The 25201-nt window shown below is 39.6% G+C and overlaps 2 protein-coding genes and 1 long non-coding RNA gene across 3 annotated transcripts in view; 1 reads left to right on the top strand and 2 right to left on the bottom strand.

Moving 5' to 3' along the window:
* The window catches only part of LOC139609772 (inactive dipeptidyl peptidase 10-like), a 44852-nt gene extending 44142 nt beyond the window's left edge, over positions 1–710 (bottom strand). The window contains exon 1 of the mRNA XM_071464738.1: positions 548–710. Within this exon, the coding sequence (XP_071320839.1) occupies positions 548–574 (27 nt within the window). The 5' untranslated portion in view covers positions 575–710. The remainder of the gene's footprint in view (positions 1–547) is intronic.
* LOC139609773 (uncharacterized) lies at positions 43–21431 on the top strand. Its single transcript, XR_011685351.1, has 4 exons — positions 43–515; positions 871–969; positions 4842–5106; positions 21297–21431. It is a non-coding gene; the product is annotated as an uncharacterized lncRNA (long non-coding RNA).
* Positions 16373–24399, bottom strand: LOC139609771 (sodium/hydrogen exchanger 2-like). Its single transcript, XM_071464736.1, has 13 exons — positions 23827–24399; positions 23319–23644; positions 22468–22605; positions 21292–21542; positions 20573–20790; positions 20260–20459; positions 19735–19824; positions 19562–19632; positions 19207–19374; positions 18659–18764; positions 17556–17672; positions 17382–17469; positions 16373–17284 (listed from the first exon to the last, which is right to left on the bottom strand). The coding sequence occupies exons 1-13, from the start codon at positions 24113–24115 to the stop codon at positions 16827–16829; spliced, it is 2520 nt and encodes an 839-aa protein (XP_071320837.1). The 5' UTR covers positions 24116–24399; the 3' UTR covers positions 16373–16826.
* Positions 24400–25201: the final 802 nt, after the last annotated feature.

The following is a 25201-nucleotide window of genomic DNA, read 5'->3' as shown; positions in this document are numbered from 1 at the left end:
ACCAGGCAGGGGGAGGAACAACTGATTTAGTATTATTAGCTTGCTAAAAGTTTGCCTGCAATGATGAAATGTTAATTATATACGCTTAGCCGAAAAGCAGAAAGAGCGAAAAATCCATTTTGGCTACCCTGCCAAGAACGCTGCTGAAGCTCAGGGGCTGATTTACACCTGGGACGTCCTGTCCTGTTTGTTCTAGTGGCACATTTAATTATATTAAGACAAACACTCATTTTTATAAATTAGCAAAATTAGCATAACCGACTGATTTCCTAAACCTAAACACCAACTCACCTGGAAAACACAAAATGCTATTATCAGTTTCTCCTTCATTGTGCTTAGGAACAAATGTTTGATCGGAACTATAGTTTACAAGGTTGTGTTCTCTGGTGTTCTCTAGAGCGCAGCGCAACACTACACTCCGATTGGTTGCCGCCGAACCGCGTCATAGCTCATTAGCATAAAGTTGTCAGCTTCCTCTGACGCCCGGCCTGTTTCACTATGAGCTAAGCTAACAGGTTAATTTACACCACTCATGGACTACACCCACCTTTCTCAGAGAAATATTTGGTGTCATGTTTTCTCTCTACTTTCTTTCTTTTCTTTTCCTCCATTTTTGGAAGCCCAGTTTCTTTCTGACCGACATGTTTTACCTGCTCCTCACTCGTTATTAATTGCTAGCTAAGTACCGCTTACACTTGGTTTGGGTGTAGGACCGAACCATTTCATGTAAATAGGGGGGGCGACACAGAGGTTCTCTGGATGTTTACTTTTTTGCCAAAAACAAGAAAAGTAAATTAAAAATATTCTATTAATAACGATAAGTTAACAGTTAAATATTGAAAAAATATATATAATATATATATTTTTTAGGGATTCATCCCCCAAGTGCTGGCATGGTGCCCCTGCACTTGGAGCAGCAAGTAACTCAGACCCAAGCATCATTTTCTCAATACTACGGCAGGTGATGAGGTACAGGTGTCAACTTACTATTCAATTTCTGTTGGTCCTGCAGAGTTGGAACAGAATTAGAATATGCTGCCACCTTTTCCTGGAATGATCCACAGGGGGACCTGAAAATGTCAGAGCTCATTACCATGTGGGAAATTTAAGTCAGCTTTTAAGGATCAAGAAAATAGTCCTAGTATTAGTATTAGTAACTAGTTAAATATGATTGGATCTAAATATTTGCTGAAAGTGCTGACAGCTGTGTTTTACAGTTGTGTTGTTTGTGTTTATTGTTGTAAAAATAGATTTAATCTCAATGAGACTTTTTACGTGGTTCAATATGGAATATAATGATAACAATATTAATAATAACGATGATGATGATAATAATAATTTTAAAAAACCATATGATTTCTCCCCGAAATCCAGACAGGTGACTGTAGCTTTCACAGCCTGACACTGATTAATGCTACGAAGAAACGGCGTCTGGTTCTTGTTTTGTTTCGGTCTAATTAGTTTACTTTACCCTAGTTCTTAATGGATGTAAACTACATTATGGCTTTGTCTATTTAGATGAAAACAAAAAGCTGGTTTAGAGGAGTGTTTTCTGGTTTTCCATTGACCAAAATATGCACCATATATGCCCCAAACATCCTGTTTTCGAATCTCACAGAAACACACTCTGCAGCTTATTCCTCACTCATGCCTACAACAAGAGTCTGAGTCCTGACACACTTTGAGTCCCGGAGGGGCTGTTTCTCAGAGCCTCCACTCTTCCTGGAGGCAACAGACACTTGTGGGACTTTATGAAAAATCACATGCATCACTTTTTTTAATGGTCTATCATCTCGTCACAGACAACCTTATGTCAAACATTTGATTATATAATTATGCTTTATTAACTATGTATTACCAAGTTATTGAGTATCTAGCTATGAAAGAAACTTTAGGATCTTTTTGTAAAATATTCAGCCAGTGCTGAAGGCCCACATGTAATAACACAGCACCTTCCTTAAGAACCATAGTGTTATGGTTTCTATGAATAATATCATATTGACACCTCACCTCAAGGTACCTGAGCTCTGGGTCCATCATGTTGACGTCTCTCCGGTCAAAACACTGAAATGCGAAGCATCAAACTTGGGGCAATGGGATGATGCCTCCCTCCAATCCAACTGTTGCACAAACTCAAAAAAGGGCAGTGTTGTCCAAGAAGAATAAAAAATGCATTTGTTCTGCAATGCAATGGAGTAAAAAAAACAACAGTAAGCAAGTAAACGGTAGACTGTTCTCCCTCTCTTGCCACCAGCGTCTGTCTGACTTCTCTCTTCAGAGTAAACAGACGTCTGGCACACACTCACGCACACACACACAAAACCCCCCTGTTCTGATTTTAGGTTACTACATAAAAAATGGTGTCATTCATAAGTGAAATCAGTCAACCCAGTTTCACTTGGCATCATTAGACTGATAATCTAATTCTGTGTCAGGGGGAATTTGTCTGGTGGTGACACTGAGGCCCGACAGGCTGAATTGATTTCTGTGTTAAAAGGACAGTTGGGCTAACGTGGGTTTCAAAGAAGCCTCAAGGAAAAAGTCAAAAGATATTGATTTTTACAAAGTCTTTTTTTTATTCACCAGGACAAACAACCCTATTATCACTACTCTATTGTTTAACATGGGTAACATTAGACCTCAGCATTCTTTCAGACCTTTCATCAGGTAGGTGCATAAACTGTAACTAGATTTACAGCACATTAAAAGTGTCACATTAAAAACAAGTGTGGTTTTACTGTTATAGTGTTCATTACATGAACAAAACAAGCTGCCAACTGTCACATTTGTTATTTTAATGCATCATAAAATGGATAATTCTGCTTTATTACGCGTGTCTTACTGCCATAGGCATTCAGCCTGAATTTGTATTTGATATAATAAAATCCAACAACAGCTGAGCTCTGGGACTACATACAATACAAAGCCAGACAAAGAGACCTGAACAATCAAACACTGATGCCTTTTCCATTAGCGTGTTAGTGTGTGATGTATGTGCTGTATGTGTGAGTGAATTGGTGAATGTGGCTAATATTGTAAAGCACTGTGAGTGGTCGATACAATGAGAAAAGCGCTATGTAAGTGCAGTGCATTTAGCATTTACAGGTTGTAAACAAGCCGGCAATTCAGCCAGATTATCTAAACCTCTTTGTTTAGCGGTAAAACCACAGGTGAGCTTGGAAGCAGTCCCATCATTTCACAGAAAACTGAAGTCAACCTGTCAGCTCTGACAGTTGTTCACAATGAATAGTGTATGTAATAATTTTATCATTGACCCGATATGATTGGCTAACCTGTGGGTCTTTTTAAAGGAACACTCCACCAACTGGACAATTCATTCCTACAATACAGACTCAGGATGGGCAGTTTAAAAATGTATGAAAATCGATGTAGCAGAGTCAGAGATCTCGTTATTGTCGCACTCTTCTTTCCTGTCAAAATGTGGCGGTGCCTACATGAACCACAATGCAACTCAGTGCGGCTGGAGATTCAGGGGTGTTATAACAGCTAATGTAGCCTTGAGTAATTATATTCTCAATCAGGGACGAGGAGCAGCTACAGAGGTCTTTTTCCTTTTCAAACTTGTGGTCTTCAGCTCCAACAAACACTAACTCAAGTGACATCGTTTGAGGCAGACACAAAAGGCTTTATACTACTTTATTTTTATATACGTTATGCAGTGGACTGCTCCAAGACCTGAAAACAGCGAAGCTAAACTACTGATAAACCGGAATAATCCTTTAATTAACACAAACTAATTTGACCTCGTTCTGCCTTGTGTTAGCCTGCTTCAGCTGTGCATTTATGACTTCCCCAAGGTTTTGTTCCTGTGCTGAATATGTGGTAGTATTGCATGCGGAAAAAAAAAGCACTGAACCCTGTGTGCTGTGAAGGCAGTGCATCGTGGTCTATTGAGTCTCCTGTAGCTATTGAACATACAGTCCCTGGTGCATCATAGAGGATCAATAGGGGAGCCCTCTGTCAACAGAACCTCCCATTTCCTGTTGATTTATATTACTGAGATTTCTGATAAGAAACTCCACTGTAGTGGCTGTAAATGTCCAGTCATCTATGTTTGTCCACCACAAAATGCACTTAAAGACAAAGTAGATCCAGAAGTTTTCAGAAGAGGTTTGAGTTTGAAATTGACACTGCATGAGCCTTGAATTTTCCAGTAAGAAGATTAAAAACTGCAACTTTTATGACACCCATGAATCAAGGCATCAGCAAGAAGCAGGAGTGTTGACAGACAGCAAGGAAAAGCCTCGAGGGGGTTCAGTCTGGAGGGAGGGATCCAAACGTGAACATCGACTCTGCCGCGCAGCAGGAGTTCAAAGTCAACTCACACTGCTTAGACAGATTATAGAAATTATAGTAGGTGCTTCTGCGCTGGAGGGGACACAGTGTTTGACTGACGCTGACTGTCACAGTGAAACACAGTCTGAATTAAAGCCCAGGAGCATAGATAACTCTTTGTTAGTAATTTGCCTTGACACTATATCTACAGTTCTTTAACTTGTTTAAGTTTTTGCTAAGATCCTGAAAGGTGTGTAAATCTACTATATATCTACATCTAACAGATGTAATGTGAGGTTTTGCCTGTTTGCTATGAACACATGTATGTTAGGTTTTCAAAAACAGACTCAAACTATTGTTAGATGTAGCAATTATTAAATGTCACCTTTGCAGTTTACATTAGCCAATTTTCTTACTCTTGTACTTACAGTATTAAATGAGTTTTAAATGGATGATTGATTAAGTTGTTTGACTTAAAGTCCTTAGACTGCTTCAAAAACATTTTAAAGTCATCATTTCACTGAAAGGGAAATCTGCATCTACAGTTGGAGCTGTGTGCAGCCACCTCCTTTGGAACTGATGGGAGCCTCCTGCATAACTTGCACGTGACCGAGTTAATAACGGGAAGTGAAATAAATTTTAAGTAAAAATGTTGCTGTAATACTGTATTGTGAAGGGCTGCCTAAAATGTCCTGGTTCTGCAGTGGAAAGTTTATTTTATTGAGTATAATTACATGTTTTCATAGAGATGCCAGAGCCCACCTCAGACCAGTACCGCACCTTATGGTCCCCCACAGCCAGCAAGAAATGGTAAGTCGTGGCCATGACTACACCCCATACTTATGAGGGCTAAAATTAGGATCAAAATGATTTTGAACTTTCAAATCCTTCGAGTTATCCCCCAATTTATCCCCTCCTCTGGCAGCTAGGGGGTGAGCAAGCTGCCTCCTCCAGCAGAGAGGGCGGCCAACTTTCTGTTGTGTGATTTAAGAAAAAAAAGTTCTGTTGAACTGACATAAATTTCAGCCAGACGATCATGTGATCCAGTTATTTTTTGTCAGGTGTACTCAAAACTTTGATGTTACTGTACTAAACTAGAAGTTCTGTGTACAATCCATTTTCAATTATAATAATCAGTTGACACCCAATAATGAGGGGGGAGGTGTCATTACAAAACATAACAGTATGTGTCTGGCTGTAATGGCGCTGTTGGGAAGCAAAGGCATCACATAATTCTTATTATGTGGTTATAAAGGCTGGTTACATGTAGAACAAACTGAAGTTACCTGCTGAAAAAAAGAATTGTATTCATTATATTTCTGGAGCAAAAATCATTATCAATTGTATGTATGCAAAAAGTATAATTATAATATCGTTATTTCTATTTCCTATTTTACATTTATATTCACATGCTGCATGACTCATCAGGATAAAGTAGTTTCCCCCCCAACATCAGGAAGACACCTTCATATGTGGACATCTGCAAATAATGGCAGGAGACTTGGTTGTTTGCTTTTACCATTGAATTTGGTGTGTAAACATCACCCTGTCTCCAGACCCGATGTATCTCAGTGAAGAGAAATGCAGTAGTTTCTCGTTGTGCAGGGCTGTGCAGCCTATGGGCTGCTGCCCTTTCCGCAGCAGTGACCTTGGTTTGGGCAGTTGCATTTCAGAGCAGTCTAACCTGACATTATTCCTCTGTGCCATGTGAGCCACAGTGTGACTCACTGACCCAAAAATAAAACTAAAATATAATGTAAATAAAATATCAAATAAAACCTAAAATCACAATAATGAATGGTATGTAAACATTGAATTTGAAGAGGGAAACCCTTCTTGCTTTTCTATGACTTGTGTAAGGCTGTCCTCTAGTGACAAAGAATAGACTTGCATTCATTTATATGCTAACTACTGCATGCACCATACAAATACAGTCTGTTGTCTGTTATCCAGTCCCTGAGGGGACACAAAAAGCTGCAGACTTCTTGTGAGTTTGTTTGGTTTTGGCAATTCAATTAATTGAAAATGCATGGGAGTAATAATGCCAATATAGTAGCAGTAGTAGTGGAAATTGCAGTACTGTTTACTGTTTAGTTCAGTACAAGTAGCAGTGATAGCTGCATAACAGCTGTTGGAGTAGTAGTTGTCTATATGGATTCTAACTGTTGTATAATTGATTAAAGGAAACAAAAAAGACATGGAAATCTCACTATATACAATGTGGGACCTTTAAAATCTTAGTGACATTGGCTGTAGCAGCAGTTTGTCATGCAGTAATACAAGTACAAGTTAGTACAAGTACTGTGAGACCTTAGAATAGTAGTGTAAATGTAAGCACACACAGTGAACTTATCAGTGAGCGTTAGGTTGAGGTTATGACAGTTCTTCACACTTTTCTGTCACACCGCCTCAGTTTGAAATGACAGTATTCTTGTGTCTTACGTAGCTGGAAACTTGGCAGTGTGATTCTTCATCTCTCACACAGCCTGGCTTTCAGATGACAGTGTAGGCTGTGCAAACAGCTCAGCTCTGCATTTAGGATTTCTCAACAAAAATCTTGTTTGTGTGAATCTGTTCAGGCAGCAGTAACTCAAAGTGCTGCTGTTTGCCTTTGTTAAGTGACATAGCGCACTGAAGCGTTCAGTATGTTTGTGATTATGTTGTTATGCTGTAGCAGCTTTATTGAGTGAGTGGGAGATGTTAAAATTAGCAACTGATGCATATCAGTGTTCAAAGGTCAACATACTAATGACAGGTTTATGAGCCTCTCCAGCACAGTAAATACAGTTATAATGAGGACAGGATTCGTCACCTTCCTCCACCTCTCACGTGCTATTGTGTCCATCTCCACGGTAACAGATGGCAATGACGACACCAGGCTAATGTTAATATTCACTGATTTTGAGTGCGATTGGGAACTGCACAGGCTGGTTAAACTCTGTTATAGTGGCAATCTGTTCAGTTTCACAGGTTTTAGGGTTTGGGAGTTCAGCCCAGAGCAGGTTCCTGAAGCCCAGCTCCTTGCTATTAAAAGCACATTAAAGTTTCAGTTTCGCAATCAGATAAATCCTTTATATCGCAGGTATCCAGCCTCTCTGGTTTGTGACCCCTTACAATGGAGAAGCACGCTGCTTTATGCAAATGAACTTGGTCAACAGATGCCTTAAATGTGCTGCTTCAGTTCATGCCAAAACTGCTTAACTGAGCTGTCTGAGGAGAAATGAATGAATTTTAGTAGCACAATATTATTGTAGCTCAGTAGCATATGAAATCCTTCTAAACTGATGAAAAACATAATTAAAACTGTTAATGTCTTTACTTCAGCAGGTGGCCGGTGCAACACTTGTTCTTTAATTTTGTTCTGGCAGATCTGTGAATCCCTGCACACACACACAAAAAAGGAAAAATCTACCTGCTGTGATGAGAGTCAGTCTTTGTATTCACGGACAGATTCATTGAAAAATGTCGATGTACAAGCTGGATAAACAAAGAGGAAACATACTACATACTCTTGATGGTGAGCTATAAGAATGTCTCGTCATTTTCAAGTGATGCTCGGCGCTCCTACAGCTGACTCACTGCAAACTCTAGAGCATGAACACACTCCCACTCTCCTGACCCTGTGCAAATAGGATTTGAGTGATTATATATATGATAAAAATGTCCTGGATTAACATGTTACTTAGCAACAGCCAGCAACTGAAGATGAGGAGACGGAGAGGGAGTGAAGACCATAATGATGATAAAACAGCCGAAAAAAATCCAAATTAAAGTAAAATGAGCCTCTGTTTATATTTTTTTCTACAACAATGTAATAAATATGCATCAGAATCGAACAAGGATTCTTGTGTAACTCATAGATAAAGTCCAATTTACCAACTTCTCCCAGCTCTGAGGATTAAATTTATATCCCACAACCAACCAGCTGCACATAACAGTGAATCAGGCTCACAGTTAAACTAAATTTTTGGTCTCATGTTTCTTATAAAATCCTCCAGGATGTAAGATTCACATTTGACCTGCCTCCATCTACGCACTCTCCATTACATATTAGAGGAGAGTAGTTCAAATATGATTATTTTAATTCAAAAACTACATTAGAAAGTACTGCCACTGCTGGGAAGGTCTTTATAATATCAATGAATCAGAAGATAAGAGACGCTGCTGAAACAATTCAATCAGCTGATCAACAGAAAATATTGAGATTCACGTCTCCTGTTCCCATTTATCACTGACTTGGTCATAAAAAACAACCCAACTGGACCCAGGGGAACCAGCTGGAACTGGTCTTAGCTCATGCATGTTAGAGATGATATCCAAAAACTGGACACCTTTGCTTATTATGGGTCATGTTGAGAATGAACCGGGCCAGAGGAAGTTTTCTCTGGTCAACTCAGATTTAAGTCACAAATTTGAGGACTTGAGACTTGCTTGACCAGCACTGATAAAAAACCTCGACTTGACTTTGACTTGGTATTCATGACTTTTTTAATTAAATATTTGCATTTTTCTAGATTATGACAAGTCAAATTTTGTTTTTGAAACATGATTGGATGATTTTTATGGTGATGCTAAACCTGGCAATACTAGGATGTGGAAGACCAGCAGAGGCAAATGCACAAGGGAGCTATTACGGGGAGGGACTCGTCCAAAAATACTAAAAGTTGGATTGCAGCAGGAAAGAGAACATGGCATTCTGCAGGTTCCACATAGAGATGTGTAGTAAGACCACTGATACATGGCAGATAACAAAGACAGGCACACAGAAACTGCTGGCATTTACAGCGTAACAGCTGCCTTCTAACAAATTTACAGATGCAACAGACAGACACATTCAAAAATACTGACCAATCAACACACAGGAAACAGAGGAATTAGAAGAGAGACCTTGACACTTGAAAGATACACAACACCCAGAAAGTCAGGTTTTTAGTAACTGGTCAAACTGATGCTGTTAAAGTCGTGGAGTTGAAACAGCTGAGCACAATAATCATTAACATGCCACTGCTCTAGATAAGCAGATGTTGACAGTGAGAAGAGATGCTATCAATGCATATATGCATGGTTAATGTCTGTAGTTAGTACAGATTTCTGCTTTGGCAATGACTATGTTTAGATTTCACGCCTCTGGTGCACCTTCGATTTGAGACTGCACGGAGAGTGAGTTGAGTGACACGCTCTCAAGCCGTCTGGTGGCTGTTTTGTTACAGATTATGAATCAAGGGTGACCACAGCCGCTCCGTTAAGGCCTCTGTCTCACAGGCAGTGAATTTCCCTCAGCTGCTTGTCATCCCAGCAGGTCCTGTGTGGGTGGACAGTCCAACACATCCTGTACGAAAACCTTTATATCCATTGTAAATGCTAATCACAGCTTTTTCTTTCTTTTACTTATTTTTCTTTTAATAGATAAGATACATCTTGAAAGACAAAGTATTTAAGCATGAAATGTTCTTGACCTTAGGACCAGTAGTTTGACGTAATAATTTTCTACTTACAGGCTATTACCAGAGCTTTCTCTGCACCTCTCAGTCTCCATCAGTACATGGAGTTTGTTCATTTGTCACCGTGTTGGTTGTTGGTTTTGACATGAAGGTCTGTACCTGGTAGGTTATACTGTATGACGACGTCTAAACCATGGCAACTGTGAGAACTCGATTCACTCTTCAGGATGTGATTGTAATTAACTCGACTTTTGAGCTAATGTTAGCAAACTTCAGCTAATGCATGACCCCTACTGTTACACCATGCTTTAGTATATACCATTATGCTGTGATTGGCGCTACTGTTGCACTTAGGTGAACATTTTTTTGTCAAAAGAGGTAAATCTTTTTTTTTTTTTAAGAAGAGCCCATAGAAAATGATTCTGTTTGAGCACAGAGGTTTTGGTGTCCTCCTATATTTTATTTCCCCCCTGAAAATACTGCACTGTAATGTCTCTGAACATCACATACATTCATTAAACAATTGCAGATGATGCTGCTAATTTGCTAATAATCCACAAATTTACCAAAACAAATCCACCAAATAATGGAAGTCTATATCTCTCCATCAGCAGCACGTTCATGTTGCATCTCAAGAGGCAGCAGCAAATTTATGAAGCAGCTAAAACCAGGTGGCACATGAGGCTGGATTACTGAGCTATGATTTATGACACAATTAAAACCACCCAGGCTAAACAAGGCAAATGAACACATCCATGGTCATTTTATACTGTTGCCATGTTGTTTTATGTGATTTGTACTAGTTGTAAAGTGACTTCTGGACTGGATAGCTACTGGATAAAGGGGGAAAAGTCAAGCTATTGGAGAAACAACATTAGCAGCATTAGTTTTCATGCATCTGAGAAACTACTTCTTCCTGTGCATGGGCTGTGGCTGTTATCGAAGCTGCCTCCTGCCAGATTACTCCCGTCCTGCTGCTATGGGGCCACAGCAGCACAGGATTGCACGGGATTATGCTTTGGCTGTTCGTCTCGCTGTCTGAGGGATCTGCTCGCAGCTAAGAACCGCTTTGCATAAACCACGAGCAGTAATGAAGCTCTTTAATGTTGGAACAGGAGATGCAGACATCTACTAAACTTTTACTTTTAGACCTTATGGCGGTTCGTTTTAGCCTGCAAGTGCTGAATGATTAAGAAGCTTTTAATCTGCTTTAAAATTTCTCTATAGAATCTATGGATAAAAACACTTAAAAAAAGAAATGACAATGGAAACAAGACTGAACAGGCAAACATGACCTAAATGTCTGTCTCTCAAAAGAAAAAGAAAAAAATACAAGATGACAGACAATATTTTACATCATTAACCCTAGTGTAATCTTGACACTGACTTTGCTTCCCGTCCAACTGCCCTGTGTGTAAAATTTGTATTCATATTTCCAAAATCAACCAATTTTCTTCCTTAAAATGTACTTTAAATGTATATTTCTTTTCCGCTGACCTCATTACAACTCAGGATGTGAAAATTACTGAAGTGGTAACCTTTTACTTTGCTTGTACATTCATTAAATTCATTAAACTATAAACATTGTTATCATACTAAATGAGGTCTCTTAAGGGTTAAAAAAGAGTCAAACACAGATTCTTGTCAGGCACGTTTGCGTCCAGTTTTGGAGGTTCGTCATCATTCACACTTACCAGGGAGAAAAAAACCAGTGGATTCTAACAGAAGTTCAAAAAACTCATTGTTATCCAAATTTATGCAGCAAGGCACACCAAAATGTAATCACATCATCTGCTCCATATGGGTGATTAAGGATGAAGTTTCTACTATGTTCTGGAGTAACTGTCTTCACAACAATGTGTCACAGACGCCAGCATAATGACATAATGTCCCCGTGTCCCCATGACATACCTCAGGTCTCCAAAGACTGTTTCAAGTTTTTCAGAAAAAACAAAAAAACCACAGAATATTATGATTTTCATCAGAGACACAAGAGACTGCGAAAAAAAAAATGTTAATGTCATGAATTAAACAGGGTGTAATCTAGTCCTGCCTCTCTGAAGATAATTAAAAGGTAATAACAAAAAGAAGTGAAGGAGAAAAATTGCATTTTCTCTCATATTTATAACTGCGTGAAGCCATTTAATTGTGTGATAAAGCCTCAAAGAGACAAAGACGACATAACTTTCATTTAAAAACCAAATATCCACCTTTTCAAGTAGATTTGTGGGGCAGTTGCTGCTGACACAACCAGCTCACAGATATGAAAATGATCAGTCTTGATCAAAGAGAGTGTGGCCGCTAAAATAAAGTACTCAGTGCTTAAAGATGCAGTCAAAACTTTGGCAGATCTTAAATATTAATATGCTGGATTTACAATAAAACAAAGGGGATGAAAAACAAATCACATCATGAACAAATCAATCCTACCTTGGTGTCCTTGGCGGGCTGACACTCAATCTGATGAGAGACAGATGCAGTTTGATTCATCTCTGCTCCTCACTTTTACCGAATGCTCCTTTACCTGAAACACTGGATATCAAAATAAAATCCCCCGTCAGTCGCAGACTCCCAGCTGCTCAGTTCTGAAGTTTCCTGCAAGCAGAAACTGATGCCACTGAGCGCTGAAGGCTGCAAACGCTCTTCCTCGTCGTTGCTGAAGCTTCACCCGAGGCGACGCATTCAGATATACAATATGCTTTCCCTCCTTTGTTTCTTTCTCTGGCAGAAAACGCTCTGAATGCCACATTTAAACGCAGTCCCTCCCTCTCCTCTCTTCCCTCTCTCCTTCCCTCAGTAGCGAGTACGTGCTGCTTCATATGCAGCTGACAGACAGTTCATAAACCAGGATGTTTGCCAGTGCCTCCCACATGCGAAGACGTTTCTTGATCAGAATGCAAATTTGCTCGAGGCAAAGATATTGCAGGCGTTTGGTTTTTGTGCTTTTACATTTAAAGCATTCCTTTGACGCTTGTGTTGAAAGCATCTCACAGCAGGGGTCTCGTGTTTGCATGAAAGGTATTTTGACAGGAGGAAACTTCGACCCCTCGTGAACCAACTGCTGTTTGTTTCAACTAGATGTGGAGAATCCTACTTTTTTCTGTTTACATGGTAAATCCACATTATTCAAAATGAGTAGAGATAAAAGAAGAGACGCAGGTGGAAAGAAACATCACTTGCTGCTTTGAGAGAGTGAAAATATTCTCCTTTTTTATCCAGCTGACACTTTTAGGAATTTCATTGTCAAAGATTTTATCATCAGTTTTTATCCTTGATGTCATTTTTACAGTTGATCTTTTGTTTGTCCAGCTTCAACAGCTCGTAACAGCTACACAGGAGAAATTGCAACATACTAAAGTAATGTAATCATATAACAAACAGATTGTTTAATTAACATTTTAATCCGTTTAATTACACATTAAGAATAAGGTTGTCAGTTGTGTTTCCCAGTGCTTTTCTCTTTAGGTCCCCAGTGTTTACAACCTGTCAACTAGAAATTGTGTTTATATACTAAACTGCATTAGTAAATACATTTTGTAGTATGCTGTTGCAGTTTAGTTGTATATAACCATGATTTACATGGTTCCATATAGTCTTATTTACTTCTGCTGTACCTACTGATATTTTACCTGACATTTTAATTGATGTCATTTTACTGCAAAAATGTTGGCTCAGGTTTTAGCAAACATAACTAGACATGACGTTGCTCAAAACGGAGAGAAGCTGTTCTTATTTCTGTTCAAAACTCCTTTATTTCCTTCAGCATTTATGCCCTACAGTTATTTATTGATGTTTGAATTTCCCAGAGCATTCATCCACATTGACCAAGAGAAAATGTCCATTCTTGTGTTGATCATTTTAGAATGGAGAAGGTGCAGTGGATTTACTATCACTTACCAAACACATTACATCGCTTTAATTTGGTGCCATCGGTCATTTTGTAAGAACTAATGACATTTATTTAAAATATTAGATGTCTGTTAGCGTAGTAAAACCCCACATGGGTGGATCATAAATCAGTTCCTGACAGGATGTGAAAGATTTATGATGAAAGTTGTCGTAACTAAGCCTCATATCCATATATATACTTGTCCATGTTAAATCTTCATCCCTCTTCCCAGATTTGCTGTTATACGTTACAGTAAACTGTGGTCCCCATTAAAAATGTATGTCCATGATGCATATTTGATGAGCTGGCTTTTTTCCATGCCACTAATCATATTTATTGTCCAGTATAGGATCGCTCTCACTGAGCATGTGCAGCTTTTAACATTATAAACTCTCACCGGCCAAGTTTCCAGTGGATTTCCATTTTAAGGTTATAAAGTGCTGCAGCCACGCCGGAGGTCAGCTTCCAGCTCATGCTCCTTATGAGTGATACAGTAAATCTAGCAGTCTAGTTCATTGGGATTTTTGGGATATTCTGGTGAAGGTTTGACCACGATGGGTTTAAAAGATGGCGGCGAACTCGTTCTTTTTCACAATACTTTGCTTTACGTCCCAAACTTTCAAAGAGCTTTTCCCTCAGGATGGAAAACAACAGAAAAACAAGCCAATACTGAACCACCACCATATGGGTCGTTTTTTTTTCACACGACCCATACAACTGACTCCTGAAATAGCACCCTCACGGCAGCAGGCGTACCGGACCTTGGTTGTTATAATAGTTATTATAATAAAAATGCAGACTGTTCCGATAGTGGTGTGCTTACCTCTGTTGCCATGGTTACTATAGCAACAGTCATGGCTTCATTAGGTTTAGGAAAAGATGGGGATGTGGTTGAAATAAGTACTTCCTCAACATTAGAATGATCTTTCTTTGACATGGTTACAATAATAACAACGAGTGGTCATTGATAATAGAAACATGTCATTGCTCCATTTCTGACCAAAGAAATAATGTAGAGATTTATTGAGATTCCACCAGACGTCTCTCATGTTTCCTGAATCCCAGTCAAGCAGAAGTAAATAAAGATACAAGAAACCCAAATAGTGAGTAAAAAAGCCACAAATTATTGTCTAACAAGGATCTGTGTGTGATCACAGGTTTGTATTTAAACTAACACTAACTCCTCTCCTTTAATTAGTCTTCATATTTTCACCATATTTATAATTCACCCAATTTGTTTGCTAATTTTTCTTTGCCCATTAGAAAAATTGTTAATTTCATACTGCGGTGATTTTCAGTAAATGATGAAATGTTACTAATCACAGTGGAACATCTTTAATTAGAGAAGCCGTGCCGGAGGCAAAAAGCCCTAAGTAATCAAGACAAACACTCTGTGGTGTGTAATGAGCCTCATGGCCAGTGTGGAGGATTTACAGTCAGTTATATGCACCTTGCTAGTTAATGGAGACGCTTTCACTGTAAATGCCAACACATTTATAACAGTCATGAGGTTTTTGTTGCAACATTTTTCTTCCTACCGTACTGTAATTTAACTGCATATCTATTTGCTGACACAAATGAAGATAAAAATTACTTGAAAAGATGGAAATTTGGTGCCGTTTTAAACAAAATCTTCAACTCATTCTTGAACATTTCCTGCCCTCTGCTCCCCATGTGTCAGCAGATAAGTTACAGGCAGCGAGTTGTTTGCAAAATGCAGTTTTCGTGGGACTTTGAACACCTCGTTCTGCCTTTTCCTCCTCCTCCTTTTTATTTACTGAATTTCAAGTGGAATCGAGTTTCTTCAGAGCACCTTTAAGAAATGAGATTATCAGAAAGCTCTGTGTATTTTATAGCTTTTGCTCTCTGTGCCTGGCAGATATAAAGACGTAAACTTGAAAGATGACACTGGGTGAGGAAGGCCGTCAGAGAGTCGGATGGCCTAATAAAAGAGGACATTAAAGCAAAAAGGAGAGAGGAGATAGAGCACTAAACAATCTCCTTTCAGCTTGATAGTACCTGTGGGTCCTCTACCCAGTTTCAAATGCATTGGTTAATTGGCAGAATACAATAGTGTAATCTTACTCCATGTCCGTAAGTCATCAGGTTATGTAAGTGGATCTATATCCTGAAGGAAGTTGCTACCTCAAGTCTTTTGATGATGGGAGAATGGTTTGCCATGATACTACAGCCACGTTCACATCGATCAAAGCTTGACAGGTCTTTGTTGCCTTATCACAGCTGCGAAACCAAGCTCGGACACTGGTCATTTCTGATTCTAGGTTTTTAATCTCTCCTCTTTCAGAGGAAACTTGTGTGAGTGACTTCACTGAGTTATTGGCTCAAACTTCAAGCTTAACTTGCAGCTAATTTTAGCCAACACTGCAGAGGCAATGTTGCTGCCATCTGTTTCATTGGATAGGGAGGTTGTGGTAAAATATAAATAACCAATAACAACCTGAAGAATACAGTTTTTTTTTTAGCAGAATTGGTCATTTAGTACAAATATCTCTTTCTAACAAATGTATACTTACACATACTGTATGGAAGTAACTACGAGGCCTGCCCTGTGTGGGCTTGATTGACAGCTCAGTTAATCACTCATTAATCCCTTTGTGTTCGTGGCTTTGGAGTGCAGGAAACTGTGCTATTTTTACTAGATGACAACAGGGATCATGTAGAGCTAACATTTAATTAGTGTGTATTGCACAGATGGAAAGGCGACATCAGGATGAAGAAGGGAGTTGAGGTTTGTTGTATTTATTTTCATACATTTTGTCATTAAAATTACTCCAGTGCATAGAGAAAAATAAAAGTAAATAATAAACTTTAAGCTCAATTTAAATATTACAAAGTCATTTTAACTACTGACCCTCCTTGGCCTGAATAGAGGATGGGATGTGGACACAACTGCCTCTCTGTTGGTTGAATTAAAAAATAATTGGCAAAATAGCCAAATTTTATTTAGAAAAGACAAGTAAAAAAACCCACAGAATTAAGAGAACAGGAATGTCAAGACTTTTTGTGGTCACCTAGCATATAAACAAACTCTAAACCATGGCTTCTGTTTTGAAGTTCAAGCTCGTAAATTAGTTTATTTGTCTTCTGTTTTTTGATGTTCATCTCAACCAAAAAGACTAGTTCGTCCTCCAGAGCAGCCGACCTGATTCAAAAGACTTCCCTCTGTCCTTCTCTTCCCGTCATGATCTCCCTGAGCCTCGAGACCCCTGTGATGAGTGTCTCAGTAGGGGATTTCCTGCCCTATTCTCTCTGGGATCCTGGTTTTCAGGTACCCAGCCACGAGGTGGTGGTAGCTGGGGAGGATGCACTGGTTCCACCCCTCCTCTTGGATGCTCAGGGTCAGCAGGGTCTTCGTCTTCTTCTGCTCCATCTGAACTGTGTCTCCTGGGTGCGGGAACTGGTGCTCTCCTGACTCTGAAGCTGGAACCACCAAGACTTTCAGGACCCCTCTCGTCCGAAGCGTGTACTCCCGGAGATAGAGAGTGTGAGTGGTCAGAAGCGTCCGGCTGCACCCCTGCACTCCTAGACTCCTTGATGGTGTTCAACCTCCTCATGGGAACCAGAGAGCGGGACGAAGAGTGGGGCGACAGACCAGAGAAATGGAGACGAGCTGAGAGACGGTCCACCTCACTTGCACCTAATAAAAACACTATTATTTGAATATAGTCCTACCAATGGTAACCTCTCTGTGATTTATTCATCTATGGAGACAAATCAAATTTCTATTAACCTACCAAAACTTCGTCTTCTGACGGCTGACTCCAGATCTCCACCGGCCCGGAGGGAGTAGTACCTTTGAGACTTGGGGATGTTTACTGTAGGCTGGAAGAGGATGAAGAATGAAGGTCAGGCAGGTCGAGGAAAAAGGTGGCAACATCTTTTATATGTCTGCCAAAACAAAAACCCACCATCTCACGGAAACTTCCGGCACGGATGCTGCGCCTGACACTTGCGTGGCGGCGGATTAAAATCTCCCTGGTTTGGCTTTCGTCAGGCAGATTGTACTTGTTGGTGTATCCCATCGTCTGGAGAACATTGGGAGATATTTGGTGAGGGTTGAACAGTTGAGCTTCAATACTGCTCCTTTAAGTTTTTCATACTGTCAACAAGTCCCATGAAAACACCAAAACAATGAATGGATCCTATTAACAAGCATTCTGTGTATTCAAAGCCTGATATATCTTATTCCTCTGAGCCATTGAGCTCCACTGTTTCCAAAGACTATTAAAAACACACCAGTGAGTCACACTGTTGCACTGGGTGACATGTTCCTTCATCATCAGCAACACACACACTAAAGTCGTGCTTCTGAGAATACAAATACAACAAATGCACTATTTCCTCCTGTTGTAGTAATGTTTGCTAAAAACTTTTTGGTAAATTAAAAACACATGTTTTAAAGATAAAACAATATATTTACATATATATTACTTTACAATGAGGCTGAGTGCCACAGACAGGGTAGGGAAGTCACAAAGTGTTGAGAGACAAATTAACACATTGATGATTTTGGTCTTTTCATGGGATTTGTTGACAGTGAGAGAAACATAGAATAATACCAGTCTTATGTTTCAAAAGTTCAGAAATGACAAAGTCCTATAGAAATAAACTTAAAATAACAGAAAATGGGATGTTTGATTGCTCTAAGGCTTTAAAATTATTTTAGCACATTAAAGTTATCACTACTACTTTAACCGAGTGTTTTATTCAAACTTTAGAGAACTGTCAGACTGCAGGTTTCAGGTTAAAGATACCTGAAGAGGATCATTTCCAATAGGAAAAAAAGGCTAGAACCTGTAGTCATGATTGGGAAGAAGTTTTTAAAATGGTATTAAACCAAACTTCACTTTAGTTTCAGACCATTTAAAAGCAAACTCAAAACTCATTTTTGGACAGAGGCAAATGATGAAACACATCACAAACACAGCCCAAGAGAAATACTGTAGAGAATATAAAGTATTCTGGAACATATCCCTTCGTAAAAACGGTTTCTCTGCAGCATTGATAGTACCTTCTGTCGGATCTTGTACATGTTCTTTGAGAGGATGTCGTGCATTTTCCTCACGTCAGCAGCCAGGAACTTCCTCTTCGGTCGAGATGCCTCCTTCATCTCATCACTGATTAGAGGCGAGAGCAATGAACAGTGAATTAGACACTAATGAAGTATAATGCTTTATTATTACTATTGACATTAATGGTTTGCAGTTAGGATGGAAAACAGCATCATCAGCTGGAGCCAAATTAGATTTAGTATAAAGGTTTCATGCATTTACTTGATGGACTCATCCTGATGAGTGAGCAGATACAGTTTCACTTAAAGACTTTGTTTATCAACGCACACACTGATTTAATGCTATAACTTTTGGGTTGCCAGGTTGTGAAGCTATTAGGTATCTGGGTCAAAAACATTTATTCATGACTTACTGACATTTAAAACTAGAGACTTTATGGAGGAAAAACAGCTGTTATTGAAAGTCTTTGGTAATTTTCCACTTTATAGTAAGAAAAGATGTCTTTTTTAATAAACAAGGCTGAAACCCATCAGTCTGTGGAACTTACTGCAGAGAAACAATAGATGGGGCTGCACTAAGGTCTCCCATAGGTGTGTCCAGCAAATCAATGGCACTCTGCAATTCCAGTTTCTTATACAGAGACACAATACTGGACTCAGCCCTGTTGTCTCGAAGCAAGATACGCCTCAAAACACGATCGTTGAACTTCTTAAATCTGACACACAGACAAAAGAATAAAGATTATTAGCATATCAAGATTTGTGTCTGCAGGAAGAGACCTGCTGGTTCACATTACAGGAGGACAGATGGCAAGAAACAATTCTACAAAAGAGAACTTTACTATCATTTCAATCCATTCGCATTAAAATATATCATCAGAGAGAAAATGACACAGCTCCTACTTGTCTTTCCAGTAATAGTGACTCCACTGGCCACACAGGTCCTCAATACCACAAACAACATGCTCCATCACCTGGACAAAATACAGTCAAACACAGGGGTGTAAGAGAAATCACAAAGAAGAGTTGAAAACGGTGCACAGGAGAAAAAGAAATCTGTTGAAGCTGATAGTTACCCTGGTGTGAATCTCTACATTGATGGTGTTCAGGTCTTTGTTGGTCCTTCTGATGTTTAGATACTCTATTATAGGACGAATGCTGATGCCCTGGAGAGAAGAACATTTTTTCTTTGTAAAAAGGGTCTGAGTGATAGTCTTTAAAATGCTTCAGCTATTGAGATGCAAAGCCATGTGACACGTGCAAAGAAGCTGTTTGCTGGAGAGTACGCATAGATAGTTATGAATATGCAAATTCAATTGTTTCATCCTTATTCATCTGACACTATTTATAAGCACTTGTAATTAGTGGTAGGCATGACATTCAAGAACAGAAGGGGCTTTAAGTCAGTAAAAAATATTCTCCTGTATTTAATGAAATGCATATATAAAAAGAAAATACATATATCAGTGTACACTGTGCTTTACTTTATGTCTTTGGTTTGTTTTTATTTGGGCCTTTTAAATCCACAATCTACATAATATACCACACAATAATAATAGAGAGCACAAGGTGAATATGGACTGTGCAGACAAATGGCCCACCTGTATGAAAACTGTGAATATAATCATGGCAATTGAAGCTGTGACAAACAGGTTCCTTCTGTTGATGTTATCAGGCAAGGTGAAGACCAGGGCGAAGCAGATTGCCCCTCGCAGGCCTCCATAGGCGAGTCCAAACTGGTCCTTGAAATTTAACTGGATGGTCCGGAAGGGGTTGATGATCTGGGTCAACACCAGAATTCCTGCAGGAAGGAAAAAGACTTAAAAACCTGTTTGACTGATGAAAGTGTTGGACTTAGAGCAGGAAGGGGGAGAGAGCTCAGTCATGATCTCCCTGATGAACTGAAGCTCTCACCCAGTCCTCTCCAGACGAAGGCAAAGACCAGCGTAAACAGGATGTAGGCCCAGTTCCACTCATGTTCAGTCGTTATTGTAACAACACCCAGGAAGAAGAAGATGAGGGTTTCAGAGATGGTGGCCATCATCTTCACAACGTGGCGAATGGTGGTGCAGGATCTCTGAGATACATTCTCCTCCACGTAGTACTTCATGGTTATGGCACATGTGATAATGCTGCAGGGAGGGGAAAAACAAAAAGTGTGAGACTCAGCTTTTGCAATGTAGAGGTTTGTTTTTAACCCTGCAGCTGAACTGAAATAGTAGTCGTAGTACAGACCCCTCCTCTTGTGGCAGTTAGGAGGTAGTGCAGGTTTAAATGATCAGATTTGTTTTCACCTAATTTAAAGGAAAAATACTTTTAAGATTCAATAACTAAGTGATAATTACTTGTGCAAAATATTAATGAAGAAAAAATTAGTTTGTTCTGTTTTACTTTGTGAATATTATTGGATAATAATCTCTCTCTCTCTCTCTCTCTATATATATATATATATATATATATATATATATGCCTTTTACTTGCCTTTTACTTGCAATGGAGTATTTTTATGGTATTGATACTTTTACTTAAGTAGAGGATTTGAATACTTCTTCCATCACTTTCTGTCAGATGCACGTTAGTCAGTGTTTCCTCACTCAGCTGTGTGGACTGATCTGGGTTTGGTCTTCACTTACGCCAGGACGCTGGAGATGGCAAACAGCTCTGCCACCAGGTACGCCAGGTAGCTGTACATGAAGACAAAGAGGGGCTCGATCTGACGCACGTTGTGGGTGAAACGTGTGGTGAACGCAGCCACGAATCCGAACAGAAGGCCAAAAAGTACACCGCCGGCAGCCACCACGAAGAACCGGGCCACTCCCAGGAACACATCGCTGGATTCAACGATGGGCAGGTCTGCCAAGAAGGAAAACATGCTGTAAAGTACCTGAGGAGAGAAAGACAGAATACAGATGATCTGATAAAAAGTCTACCACAGATATTTCCATATACTTACTGCATTTTTTTATGCTAAATAACACACAGACAGTAAACTGGAAATCTCAGGTGGCTGTTGTCAAGCAAGTTGAGCCACTCCAATACTTGATAATCTCCTCTGATTGAACCACTGTTAGGACTGTTTAACGTATGTTTTGGTCAGGCTGCCGATCATGCACCAACCTGACTTGACAAAGGCGCTCAATTAGTAAAACCCACATGTTTTAATCACACCTATCCTTTGGCATTTCACTTGACAGTTTGCGAAGGTAGACAATCAGTGCCAGGAGGTGTTGAGTGAAACTTGCCTCTCAAGTGAAACTCAGCCAAAGCAAAGGCGGACTCAATAAGGTTGACGTTCCCATTTAACAATGGGGAACTGGCCAAACTAGACCGAGGGGAAAACTGCAGGGGCACACAGTTCTGTCATCCCCTCAGGCATTGCTGGCTTTTTCACAAATTCACAGTGGTGAGAAATTAGCAATTTACTCATGTAATGTTGCACCCTGATGGAGTCAGATATGAGCACATAGACATGTTATACATATTTTTAGATTCACTGTGACTTGTACTTCAAGAGGATGAGATTATCTCTGATGTCCAAGCTGGATAAAAAATCCATAAAGCCACTTAAAAATTATAGAAAAAATGCTCCTTAACTTGCCTCAATATCATCACATTTTTTACTTATCTTGAGTACTGTCAGAATCAAGTTAATCCAGTGACAGTTGAGCTAATTCAGGATGCCTTTAATGGTTTTAATTTGCCAAACTGTACACAAATATAGGCAAAGAAATGAAGCCTTGTTTATTATAAGGTAGGTTTGCAAGGCTAACACGAAAGCAAAAAAGAAAAGACATATCCCATATACTCACCACAGTGACAGCATCATTGAAGAGTCCCTCTCCAAATATGACTATGTATGTCTGCTCATTGACTCCGATGTCCTCAAACACATTCAGAGCAGCCACTGGGTCCACGGCTGAGATGATGGAGGCAAACAGCAAGTTCTCCTGCAAAGTGAAGTGAGTAAAAAATAAATCATATCACATGACCTTCATCAGCAGATGGAGTATGCCCAGTTGTCATTGAATTGTGGATGTAAACATATTGATTTTTTTTTCTAAGCGCTTTAAGGACTTTTTGTCCATGTTGGCTCCAAAGCTGGGGCAAATACTGTTCCTTTTATTTAGGGTGAGTTTCTTAACCACTGTTCCTCCATTATGGTTGTAAATCTGTAATTCAGTGCCTTGTTTGTGAGTTCTAAATCCTAGTAGTGGTTTACAGTAGAAAAGCCTTTTTTGAACAATTTGATGTGTTTAGTATAAAAACTATTCAAGTTAAACAAGGAAAATTACTCTTTGATTAAGCAAGGGAGATATTGCTTTGTTTTAAATGGTATTAAGTCAAAAAGACTGGGAGCTGTGGCCTTACATTACATAACAATACTGCCTTTTTTATAATGGGTGGCTCCACTGGCAGACAAATGCTTAATACTTGCAGTGATTCTGCTGCTCCCTGTCCACTGAGCATACTCATACCACACTCTGGTCTGAATGACAAAGTAAAATTAACTTTACTGTAAAATGTCACAGTCACATGTGTAAATATTACATGCATTGCATTAAGAGACATACACATAAATGTCACCTTTGACCTTTCAATCCTAAGAAACTCAATTTTAATCTGATACACACCCCCCGTCCTTCCTGTGACTTTAACTGACCTGCAGGTTGAGATCTTGAAGTTCAAACACCTCAAACTGGCAGATGGCGAACAGAGAAATCCCAATGCCGATACTGTTCCACAGGGTTCCCACCACGGCATACCACAGCACCGTGCCAATGTTTTCGAAGAATGGCCTTGTGGGCATGAAGTAGCCGCTGTCGAGGACGATGGGTGGGAGCATGTAGAGGAAGAAGACATTGGAGCTGAGCACAGCCGGGGGCTCCTCTGCAACTGAGTGCATGATGGCACCGACAATGAGGCCGATGGCAATAAGGAGGCAGGACTCTGGGATCCAGATGGTGATTTTGTGGTAAATGTGGAAACCTGGGGAGAAGACCATGAAAAAATTGGACTCTGAGCTCATGTGCTTACCTGCAACCACAAAATAAAGGCTGCTTTCATCCAGAGTAATGTTGCTGCCGTTATGCTGGTTGCAAATTATGATACAAGCCCTGTTACTTCATGCATGAATATAAACCTAAACACGGTGGTTCATCCAGACATACCAATTTTGGCAAAGGAGGCCAACAGTATCCATAGAGTAAATTCAAAGGGGACCTGAATCCGAGGGTAGTCCATAGTAAACACAGGGAGGCTGGTCCTCTCCTCTGCGGGGAAGGCCTGAGGTTCATTGAATTGATTTTCGAAAGGCTTGACAGGAGGGGAGTTGGTTGGCTCTGAAACTTTTGATTCCTGAAGCTCACATTTTCCACCAAAGAAGCAGAGCAAGAGGAGCAGAAGCATGACCAAAACTCCTCTCTGATTCCTGACGTCAGATAAAACCGAGGTCCCCATTTCCACTGGCCTGGTCAACAAGTATTTCCGATGTGAGTTACAAAAAAATCAAAATATGAGCTCCAAAACATTGAAAAGTGTCTGTTGTGCACCTTCAGCAGGCTGTAGCAAGTAAAAAACTACATAATTTAAAAATACTTTAGGAATTAGGAATACTGTTTAGCTATATAAAGCTTAACTCCAGTTTAAAAAATGCCATAATGGAGTTTTTCTTTGATTAAATAAAAGGAACAAAGACCTCCTCCTAAACTGTCTTAACACGATTTGGTTTGAGGCGCAATGCAATTCTGGTTTTGTTGAAGTGTTGCTAAACCTGCTTGTCCAAGTGTCATGCCTATGGGGCGGAACCCTGTGGGACTGCATGTCCTAAATAACAGGAAAAGAAAGTGTTGCTGCCATGTTGCCGTCGGTTAAATACACCTGCTGTTTTGATTCAGTATAAATCAGTGCTCATATGAACCCTAACAAACATAGACACAGGTTTGAGGGTGTGATTTGGCTACTGTGTGCAAAGTTGGAGCTGCAGGTTTAAATACTTGTGTTGAACCCTGCAATAGCACATAATTTCCACACGACGGCGGTAGAAGGCAGTTTTACACTGGAATAGTGGCTTTGCCTAAGGAATGGCTGAGTGCAAACAAGTTTAGGGGGAAATCACATTTTTAAGAATCATTATTATCAATTTCATTATCATTCTCACTCTCAGTAGATTGAGTAATTAATAGATATATTGTGGAGTATATGTTGAGCCTTGGAGTAGCATAGTTTAAATACAGTGGCAGCAGCATTATTGATGTTGTGAAAGTAGCAGTAGTAGTGGTTGCACATTTCTTTAATCAAGTTTTGAATTAACTATGAATTTGTGAACAGTTGGATAACAGGCAGTACAGTAGATAGCAATGATTTGTTTTAGATTACATTGCACTATGTAGGTCACAACAAATAGGCTCAGTCACATTTATTACCCATTTGCAATAAATGGGCAACTGATTATCTTTAAGTTGCATGTTTCAGTGTTTCAGTTTGATGGTAGCCTACAATCAGTGTTATGATCATTTACATTCATATGAAAGCTTCTGCCAATTA

This window comes from Trachinotus anak, unplaced genomic scaffold (genome assembly GCF_046630095.1).
Source record: "Trachinotus anak isolate AG129_WGS33_773 ecotype Australia unplaced genomic scaffold, CSIRO_AGI_Tana_v1 ptg000026l, whole genome shotgun sequence".
NCBI classification, from domain to species: domain Eukaryota; kingdom Metazoa; phylum Chordata; class Actinopteri; order Carangiformes; family Carangidae; genus Trachinotus; species Trachinotus anak.
The sequence above is the reverse complement of the archived record's forward strand: the minus strand, read 5'-3'. Positions and strand labels throughout refer to the sequence as shown.